At 43.4% G+C, this 10,595-nt stretch overlaps 1 protein-coding gene and 4 non-coding genes across 5 annotated transcripts; all 5 read left to right on the top strand.

Annotated features, from left to right (window-relative positions):
• The first annotated feature begins 480 nt into the window (after positions 1–480).
• Positions 481–552, top strand: TRNAD-GUC (transfer RNA aspartic acid (anticodon GUC)). The gene has a single exon. It is a non-coding gene; the product is annotated as a tRNA-Asp (tRNA).
• Positions 553–1,225: 673 nt separating this feature from the next.
• On the top strand, positions 1,226–1,297 carry TRNAD-AUC (transfer RNA aspartic acid (anticodon AUC)). Its single transcript has one exon. It is a non-coding gene; the product is annotated as a tRNA-Asp (tRNA).
• A 998-nt stretch (positions 1,298–2,295) lies between these two features.
• On the top strand, positions 2,296–2,367 carry TRNAD-GUC (transfer RNA aspartic acid (anticodon GUC)). Its single transcript has one exon. It is a non-coding gene; the product is annotated as a tRNA-Asp (tRNA).
• A 632-nt stretch (positions 2,368–2,999) lies between these two features.
• On the top strand, positions 3,000–3,071 carry TRNAD-GUC (transfer RNA aspartic acid (anticodon GUC)). Its single transcript has one exon. It is a non-coding gene; the product is annotated as a tRNA-Asp (tRNA).
• A 3,175-nt stretch (positions 3,072–6,246) lies between these two features.
• On the top strand, positions 6,247–10,417 carry PPD6 (thylakoid lumenal protein (Mog1/PsbP/DUF1795-like photosystem II reaction center PsbP family protein)). Its single transcript, XM_087327540.1, has 3 exons — positions 6,247–6,685; positions 7,929–8,245; positions 10,179–10,417. Exons 1-3 carry the CDS (start codon positions 6,286–6,288, stop codon positions 10,347–10,349), a joined length of 888 nt encoding a protein of 295 aa, XP_087183666.1. The 5' UTR covers positions 6,247–6,285; the 3' UTR covers positions 10,350–10,417.
• The last annotated feature ends 178 nt before the right edge of the window (positions 10,418–10,595 follow it).

Raw genomic sequence — 10,595 nt, 5'->3', positions numbered from 1 at the left:
TATGCGAACGAACATCATCACGTACCATGTATTGGCGACGACACCGGGCCATGTTTTCGATATTCCGGTACATGATCCGAACAAGTAGTACTCACCACTATTCTACACTTCCTCCAACACCAACATGTCGTTGTAGTATAGTGGTGAGTATTCCCGCTTGTCACGCGGGTGACCCAGATTCCATCCCCGTCAACGGCGCGAAAAGCGTGGCATATTTCATGTCATCTTCGAGGGCATTCTTTCTCGGTCCGTGGGATTCTCTATCCCTTTAAAACACTTAGGGGCGTAGAGTGGGTCGTCAGCGAGGGAAGGCCTATATTACCATGATCTCGTCCTAGTGCACACATGCGTATTCCAGTTCATATGCAAATGAACATCGTCACATAACATGCATTGGCGACGAAACCGGGCTATATTTTCGACATTCCGGTACATGGTCGGAGCAAGTAGTACAGAGGATATATCCTCCAACACGAACATGTCGTTGTAGTATAGTGGTGAGTATTCCCGCCTGTCACGCGGGTGACCCGGGTTCGATCCCCGGCAACGGCGTGAAGGACGGGGAAAATCTATTGTCATGTTCTAGGACATTGTGGCTCACTCTGTTGGATTCTCTATCCCTTTCAAACACTTGGGGGCGGTGGGTTGTCAACGAGAGAGGGTCCATACTACCATGATCCAGTCCAAGTGCACACATGGGTATTGCAGATCATATGTGGACGAACAGCTTCGCATAACATGTATTTGCGACGAAATCAGGCCATGTTTTCGACATTCCAGTACATGGTCCAAGCCAGTAGTACAAAGGATACTTTCTCCAATACCGGGTCCGAGCCAGTAGTACAGAGGATACTTTCTCCAATACTGACATGTCGTTGTAGTATAGTGGTGAGTATTCCCACCTGTCACGCGGGTGACCCGAGTTCGATCCCCGGCAACGGCGTGAAGGACGGGGTAAATCTCCTGTCATGTTCTAGGGCAATGTTGCTCGCTCTATTGGATTCTCTATCCCTTTCAAACACTTGGGGGCGTACAGTGGGTTGTCAACGAGAGAGATTCCATACTACCATGATCCAGTCCGACTGCACACATGGGTATTGCAGTTCATATGTGGACAAACAGCTTCGCATTACATGTATTCGCGACGAAACCGGGCCATGTTTTTGACATTCCAGTACATGGTCCGAGCCAGTAGTACAGAGGATACTTTCTCCAACACCGACATGTCGTTGTAGTATAGTGGTGAGGATTCCTGCCTATCACGCGGGTGACCCGGGTTCGATCCCCGGCAACGGCGTGAAGGACGGGGCAAATCTCCTGTCATCTTCTAGGGCATTGTTGCTCGTTCCGTTGGATTCTCTATCCCTTTCAAACACTTGGGGGCGAACAATGGGTTGTCAACGAGAGAGGGTCCATACTACCATGATCTAGTCCGAGTGCACACTTGGGTATTGCAGTTCATATGCGGACGAACTTCTTCGCATAACATGTATTTGCGACGAAACCGGGCCATGTTCTCGACATTCCAGTACATGGTTCGAGACAGTAGTACAGAGCATGCTTTTTCTAACCCCGACATGTCGTTGTAGTATAGTGGTGAGTATTCCCGCCTGTCACGCGGGTGACCCGGGTTCGATACCCGGCAACGGTGCGAAGGGCGGGGCAAATCTCCTATCATCTTCTAGGCCATTCTTTCTCTGACCGCCAGATTTTATACCCCTTACGAAGACTTGGGGGCATACAGTGGGTCGTCAGCGAGGCAGGGTTCATATTACCATGATCTCGTCCAAGTGCACACATGGGTATTCCATCTCATATACGAACGAACATCATCACATACCATGTATTGGCGACGACACCGGGCCATGTTTTCGAAATTCCGGTACATGATCCGAACAAGTAGTACTCACCACTATTCTACACTTCCTCCAACACCAACATGTCGTTGTAGTATAGTGGTGAGTATTCCCGCCTGTCACGCGGGTGACCCAGATTCCATCCCCGTCAACGGCGCGAAAGGCGTGGCATATTTCATGTCATCTTCGAGGGCATTCTTTCTCGGTCTGTGGGATTCTCTATCCTTTTAAAACACTTAGGGGTGTAGAGTGGGTCGTCAGCGAGGGAAGGACTATATTACCATGATCTCGTCCCAATGCACACATGCGTATTCCAGTTCATATGCGGACGAACATCGTCACATAACATGCATTGGCGACGAAACCGGGCTATATTTTCGACATTCCGGTACATGGTCGGAGCAAGTAGTACAGAGGATATATCCTCCAACACGAACATGTCGTTGTAGTATAGTGGTGAGTATTCCCGCCTGTCACGCGGGTGACCCGGGTTCGATCCCCGGCAACGGCGTGAAGGACGGGGAAAATCTATTGTCATGTTCTAGGACATTGTGGCTCACTCTGTTGGATTCTCTATCCCTTTCAAACACTTGGGGGTGGTGGGTTGTCAAGGAGAGAGGGTCCATACTACCATGATCCAGTCCGAGTGCACACATGGGTATTGCAGATCATATGTGGACGAACAGCTTCGCATAACATGTATTTGCGACGAAATCGGGCCATGTTTTCGACATTCCAATACATGGTCCGAGCCGGTAGTACAGAGGATACTTTCTCCAATACCGACATGTCGTTGTAGTATAGTAGTGAGTATTCCCTCCTGTCACGCGGGTGACCCGGGTTCGATCCCCGGCAACGGCGTGAAGGACGGGGTAAATCTCCTGTCATGTTCTAGGGCATTGTTGCTCGTTCCGTTGGATTCTCTATCCCTTTCAAACACTTGGGGGCGTACAATTGGTTGTCAACGACAGAGGGTCCATACTACCATGATCTAGTCCGAGTGCACACTTGGGTATTGCAGTTCATATGCGGACGAAGTTCTTCGCATAACATGTATTTGCGACGAAACCGGGCCATGTTTTCGACATTCCAGTACATGGTCCGAGCCAGTAGTACAGAGGATACTTTCTCCAACACCGACATGTCGTTGTAGTATAGTGGTGAGTATTCCCGCCTGTCACGCGGGTGACCCGGGTTCGATCCCCGGCAACGGCGTGAAGGACGGGGCAAATCTCCTGTCATCTTCTAGGGTATTGTTGCTCGTTCCGTTGGATTCTCTATCCCTTTCAAACACTTGGGGGCGTACAATGGGTTGTCAACGAGAGAGGGTCCATACTACCAAGATCTAGTCCGAGTGCACACTTAGGTATTGGAGTTCATATGCGGACGAACTTCTTCGCATAACATGTATTTGCGACGAAACCGGGCCATGTTTTCGACATTCCAGTACATGGTTCCAGCCAGTAGTACAGAGTGTGCTTTCTCTAACCCTGACATGTCGTTGTAGTATACTGGTGAGTATTCCCGCCTGTCACATGGGTGACTCGGGTTCGATACCCGGCAACGGTGCGAAGGGCGGGGCAAAGCTCCTATCATCTTCTAGGCCATTCTTTCTCTGACCGCCAGATTTTATACCCCTTACGAAGACTTGGGGGCATACAGTGGGTCGTCAGCGAGGCAGGGTTCATATTACCATGATCTCGTCCAAGTGCACACATGGGTATTCCATCTCATATGCGAACGAACATCATCACGTACCATGTATTGGCGACGACACCGGGCCATGTTTTCGATATTCCGGTACATGATCCGAACAAGTAGTACTCACCACTATAGGATACTTTCTCCAACACCAACATGTCGTTGTAGTATAGTGGTGAGTATTCCCGCCTGTCACGCGGGTGACCGAGATTCCATCCCCGTCAACGGCGCGAAAGGCGTGGCATATTTCATGTCATCTTCGAGGGAATTCTTTCTCGGTCTGTGGGATTCTCTATCCTTTTAAAACACTTAGGGGCGTAGAGTGGGTCGTCAGCGAGGGAAGGACTATATTACCATGATCTCGTCCCAATGCACACATGCGTATTCCAGTTCATATGCGGACGAACATCGTCACATAACATGCATTGGCGACGAAACCGGGCTATATTTTCGACATTCCGGTACATGGTCGGAGCAAGTAGTACAGAGGATATATCTTCCAACACGAACATGTCATTGTAGTATAGTGGTGAGTATTCCCGCCTGTCACGCGGGTGACCCGGGTTCGATCCCCGGCAACGGCGTGAAGGACGGGGAAAATCTATTGTCATGTTCTAGGACATTGTGGCTCACTCTGTTGGATTCTCTATCCCTTTCAAACACTTGGGGGTGGTGGGTTGTCAACGAGAGAGGGTTCATACTACCATGATCCAGTCCGAGTGCACACTTGGGTATTGCAGTTCATATGCGGACGAACTTCTTCGCATAACATGTATTTCCGACGAAACTGGGCCATGTTTTCGACATTCCATTACATGGTTCGAGCCAGTAGTATAGAGGGTACTTTCTCTAACACTGACATGTCGTTGTAGTATACTGGTGAGTATTCCCGCCTGTCACGCGGGTGACCCGGGTTCGATACCCGGCAACGGTGCGAAGGGCGGTGCAAATCTCCTATCATCTTCTAGGCCATTCTTTCTCTTACCGCCATATTTTATACCCCTTACGAAGACTTGGGGGCATATAGTGGGTCGTCAGCGAGGCAGGGTACATATTACCATGATCTCTTCCAAGTGCACAAATGGGTATTCCAGTTCATATGCGAACGAACATCGTCACGTACCATGTATTGGCGACGACACCTAGCCATGTTTTCGATATTCCGGTACATGATCCAAACAAGTAGTACTCACCACTATTCTACACCTACAACGACATGTGTAATTAGCTTATCCTAGTGGTAAGTTGTTACATATCTCTTATTTCACTAGATGCCATTGTGGAATGTGGGGGTTGAACCCATGACCTCCTGGTCTCCATTGGGCAACCTTACCAACTGAACTACATCTATCTGGGTTCTCTCTCTCTCTCTCTCTCTCTCTCTCTCTCTCTCTCTTATCGTAATTAGCTTACCCTATTGGTAAGTTGTTACACTACAAGCCACTATGTCTTGGGTTTGAAACCCATTTTTACTCACCTCTCTATTACATACTTCATACATATCTCTTTTAATTCACTAAAAATGCAACTATGGAATGTACAGGTTGAACCCATTACCTCTTGGTCTCCATTGGGCAACCTTACCAACAGAGCTACATCCATTTGGGCTCTCTCTCGCATTGAGATGTGAGACGGGGCGTTGAGGCACAAGTGATGAGAGTGGCCAACTATCAACACTTTGCCCTAAACAAGTTTGAGAATCTGAGTATCACACTTTGATACAATGCTCTACCTTTGATCATATTCGACCATGCTTTCCACATCTCTTCGATCGAGCCCAATCCTTGCACGAATTTCTCTCACAACCACGATGTGCACTCTCGATTGCAACATTCATTGGTAAAGTTCTTGAACATTGAGAGTTGCTACTCACCTTCACACGTATCACGTGAAATGTAATATTTTTGGTCTCATAAGATCATATTTGACCTCCGAAGATGACAATATAATCTATCTATCTATCTCTCTTTTTTTTGGTAAAAGTCTCTCTCTCTCTCTCTCTCTCTCTCTCTCTCTCTCTCTCTCTCTCTCTCTCTCTCTCTCTCTCTCCGCTTTCATAAACTTGAGAGAAGTGTAGTTCGATCCTCACCCACGAGCGGTTACATAGTTGTTCTCCTATAGAGATCTCTTGAAAACACATCAATCTCCTTCATCATAAGCTATTAGGCTTACCACGCACTGCAAAGACCTTGGCTTCCTAGGCTTGCCACTTTCACATACCTTTATTCATAGACAATGTATTCTCCACAATGTTTTTGAGCCACCGTCGCAGAGATGAGCAAGGGGGCTAAGATAAGAAACGCGTGGCCTTTCTTGTATCTATTGGGCAACCTTACCAGCTAAGTTACAGCCATCTGGACTCCATCTCGGGTTTGAATCTTGGCCCATGGGCTCAACCTTGTCCCATGTATCGATTGGAATCAGTTCTCCCATGGACATGAAAAAGTATATCCTATGTTGTCAATGTGTTCGTCTCGATCTATGTCTCTCTCTCTCTCTCTCTCTCTCTCTCTCTCTCTCTATGGATGGCCTTAGGAGTCCTACTAGCCCATTTTGGCTTGGCTATTTGGCCCTCCCGAGTTCCTTGGAAAAGCACACGATGAAGGTTTGGCCTTTGGGTGGGCATAATCATTCAAAAAAGCCAGGAAAAGAGAGCTATCGAATCCAATATGTACATACATACATACATACTAAGAAAGATCATGGGGATTGCTTATCCACACAAACAATGGCTATTGCAGAGATCATCAGTGGTCGCACTCTCTCATCAAGCGCCATACATCAATCTCAGTGGAAGCTCTCGATCCCACCATCTCACAGAAAACCCACCATAGCCCAAACCCATCCCAGCATCAAAACCAGGAAAAATGCAGTGTTTTTCTGTCAGATAGAAGATGTGGGCTGTACTAAAAAAGGGTTTGTTCCTGTGCAAAAACCTCTTATTGGGAGGAGGGAAGGCTTAATCCTTCTCGGATTGATAGGATTGAATGTTTCTGCTTCATCTTCTTTATCATCATTTGCATTTGCGAAAGAAGTAGCTGTGGGTTCATACCTTCCTGCTGCTTCTTCGGCTGATGGATTCGTCCAATTCATAGCATCATCAAAAGATACCCCAGCTTTAAGAGCTGGTAATTTCTGAAGCTTTTTCCATTGCATTTCTGTGTGTGTGTGTGTGTGTGTGTGTGTGTGTGTGTGTGTGTGAAAACACAATCTATTGTGATTATCAATTCCTAACAGCACAAGTCTTTCATGTGTGAAATGTGTTAATGAGAAAACACAAACTATTGTGATAGTCAATTCCCAACTGCACAAATCTTTCATTGTCATGTTATTTTTCTTGTATACGTTTAATTTTCTTTGTCGCTCCGACTCACTAGATTATGTTTTTGAACTTTCATCAAAAAATTCCATCAATGATCAAAATTGGACTGCAAGTTACAATAATGGAGATATCTTTTCTCGTGGCCTATAATTACCAACAAATGCATGTATTTTGACAACATGAAGAAATATGATTGTGCAACAATCACTCCTTTGAATGAAGAAACGAGGTTTTAAATCTATAGTTGCTTCCATTTTGATATGTGTAGTTCATTGGTTTACCTTGAATAAGCCACAGCTTTTTATAGTTTATATGGTAAAAGCATCTAGCTTTTACAATTTCATGTGCTAATGCTAAGCATTTTCAAGAAGTTAGGGTTTTTAGCTGTTTGACTTGAGTCTCTTCATATGTTTTCAGACCCTAAACCCTGAATTAGCACCAGAGAATTGATGAGTAGTTGTCATTCTATAGAGAGCATCTAATTGGGCCAATGGCATAAGTGAGATCTTTAATCATTTTCATGGAATTTTATTCACAACCAATTTTCCCATTTATTTGATGGCCACAGAACTTATTTCTAAATTGACAACAAAAAGCTCGTAGTAGAGACCATCTTAGAGAGTAGTATCTTCGAGATATCGAATGACCCATAACTATCCCCCAATTGTTGGATGAGTATTAAAAAAGTACAAGGTATGCATGGACAATGCAGTCATACCTTCAAGTATTGTTAGATGAGCACTGAAAGCTACAAAATCTGCACCGACAAGCCGATCATAACTTTGACTATTGCTAGGTGAGTATTGAAAATAAAATATATGCATGGACGATGTGATCATAATGGTGTTAAACTAACACTTGTACTATGGGAGGAAGACTCTATTATTTGACAAAAAAGAAAGTTGAGGTTTGTAACAAAGTAGTGTAGATAGAACAGAGCGTTGAAACTCTCTTTTTCGTAAAGTTTGTTCATACTGATGTATTTGTATATAGTTCTTTCATGCATTAGTTCATACATTGCATGTTCACAAGAACCTTTGAACTTTCAGGTAATGTGCAACCATACCAATTTATTCTTCCACCAACTTGGAAGCAAGTTCGGATTGCGAATATCTTATCTGGAAATTATTGTCAACCAAAGTGTGCAGAGCCATGGGTAGAAGTGAAGTTCGAAAATGTTAAGCAGGGGACTGCACAAGTCTTTGCATCACCAATGGTGCGCCTCACGAATAAACCGAATGCAAAGATTGAAGAAATTGGTAGTCCGGAGAAGTTGATTTCAGCACTCGGTCCATTTGTAACAGGAAACAGTTATGATCCTGATGAAGTTGTTGAAACACATGTAGAAACACGTGGCGATCAAACAGTAAGTTTATTCCCATCCCCTTGTTCTCACTCATATACTTTTATTATTTCCTATAATTTTTCGCATACTTAATTCTCACACATTGTTAGTTTATTTCCGTCCCTTTTGCTCACATTTTGGTTCCATGGATTTGTTGACCAGCCAAGGACATTAGTATATCATCATCACCATCACTCAGATAGACATAGTTTAATTTGCTAGACATTATTCCATGCGTAGTTGTCAATTGTGAGAAATTTCCCTTAATTCTTACAGACGTGCTACGAATTGTCTCCACAATCTTATATCCATATTATGTTCACAATGTGGATTGCAGCTTAATTCTCACATACATATTGTGTCCACAGTGAGAATTATTGCTTAATTCACATACATATTATGTCCAGTGAGCATTATCGCTTAGTCCTCACGTACATATTACAAATTATTTCTAACTGAGGGATGTAACTCTACTGCAATTGACTAATTGAGAAATCACCCTTCTTCCCAATGATCTCTTGGTTACATATTATAAGTTATGTGCACGGTGAAGATAATTGTCTAGGAGGAACGGGCCAACAAACAGAGGCCATAATGCCCTATTGGTTTGAGAAACATATAATGTTGGATGCCAGGTGCAATTGTTTCTCTTAATTCTCACATGTATATTATGAATTATGTGCACAGTGAAGGTAATGAATTGTTTGGGAAGAATTCCAAACAAACATGACTCCTATGCCCTATTGGTTTGAGAAACATATAATGTTAGATGCGCGGAAAATGTGGTGAAATTATCTTTGAAACAATATATAAACTGGTGATTTGAAAAGCCTAGGGACCAAAAGTCATTATTGGAAATTAATTATCTGGCCAAAGCAGTGTTTGTTCGCAACTGCGTGGGTCCACTGTTATCTGCTTCTTTGTTCTTCTTTGGGAAATTTTGAAAAACATCCCTTGCATTTAAATATCGAGTGTACTCATAGTTTGAGAGATGTCACTATATAAGTTTCATCAAAATGTAAAGTCATCAGATATTCTCTAAATATCTTCATAAGGTGAAGTAGTTTTAGTTTTGACCAGGGGTATGCAAGTGACATTCCTCAAACTACAAGGGGTACTTTGTGATGTTACTTCCTACTAGGAGGGGTATGTTTGATACTTCTATGCGTTTCCCGTGATGTATTTACTAGTGCTTTGAAAATGTACATGCATGATGCTGTACTTCTTTGACCTTTTGTTTTCTATATACTAATAGCACAATGTGTGTGAGTGAGAGAGAGTAGAATAGAATAGATTTTTTATCGTCTACAAGGAGGCCAATTTTGACCAACAGGACCAAATAGATTTCTTATCATTCAACGGAACCAATTTTGACCATGGGGACCAAATAAAATTCTTGTATGTGACTCCTTCCTAAGAAGCTGGGTTACTACTCTGTAGAGAAAACTCTCTATGTGGAAATAATGCATGCACATATGTTCTCACCCTTCGTGGTGGGGACTTGAGTATGATACTTAAATAATCATGTTTTCTTAATAAGTCATCATAAATATTTTGAATTACCTTATGCCCTGAGCATATGAGAAGCAAGTGATATTCATCCTCCACTAGTTTTCATTGCATACCTTGGATATCTTCATATGAGGATGATGATGCCATAATGCAACCTCAACCCCTAACTAGTGCGAGCGAGTTCGAAGAAGTCTCTCTAAGAGCCAAGACTCATGTGGGTAGTAAGATGTGGTCGGATACATTCTTGCATTTTTACGTCGTATTGGGGCCAACATTGGGGGTTAAGGTTTGCAATGTAATATTCCAATTTTGACATTTTAGCATCTTCTCTCAGCTTAACGTTTGTTATTTTAGAGAGAGAGAGAGAGTGTGTGTGTGTGTAGTATAATACAGTGCTCTTTAGAGGGGCAAGAAAAAAAATGATTGTGTTTTGTTAATGCAGTATTATGTGTATACACTGGACACACCATATGCCAAAACAGGTACTCACAACCTTGCTGTAGCTACTGCTAGGGGTAATGTGGTATTGCTCTTTGTTGTTAGTGCCACTGACTCACAGTGGTCTTCATCTCAAGATGTACTCAAAACCGTACTCGAGTCCTTCCAAGCATAAAAATATAAATGTTGTATACTACTTTTTCTTTTTCTTAATCCCATGTCCTCTCTATATACTACACTTAATTTTTGGTTAACTTTATTTCTAAAAGAATCTCTCATTGTGGACTCATCCCATTATCTAACTTCCTTTGGTTTTTTGGCTATTTTTATTTGGTGCAAGAAATGTTTGTATTCCAAATGAAAAACGAGATCAAAATTCACAAAATCTAAGGTTTCCACGGTTCCTTTAGGGTTAGACTTA

The sequence above is a fragment of the Azolla caroliniana genome, unplaced genomic scaffold (assembly GCF_043228905.1).
Source record: "Azolla caroliniana isolate FFs.n. ecotype wild unplaced genomic scaffold, voAzoCaro1.0.p SCAF_11, whole genome shotgun sequence".
Taxonomy (NCBI): Eukaryota; Viridiplantae; Streptophyta; class Polypodiopsida; order Salviniales; family Salviniaceae; genus Azolla; species Azolla caroliniana.
The sequence above is the reverse complement of the archived record's forward strand: the minus strand, read 5'-3'. Positions and strand labels throughout refer to the sequence as shown.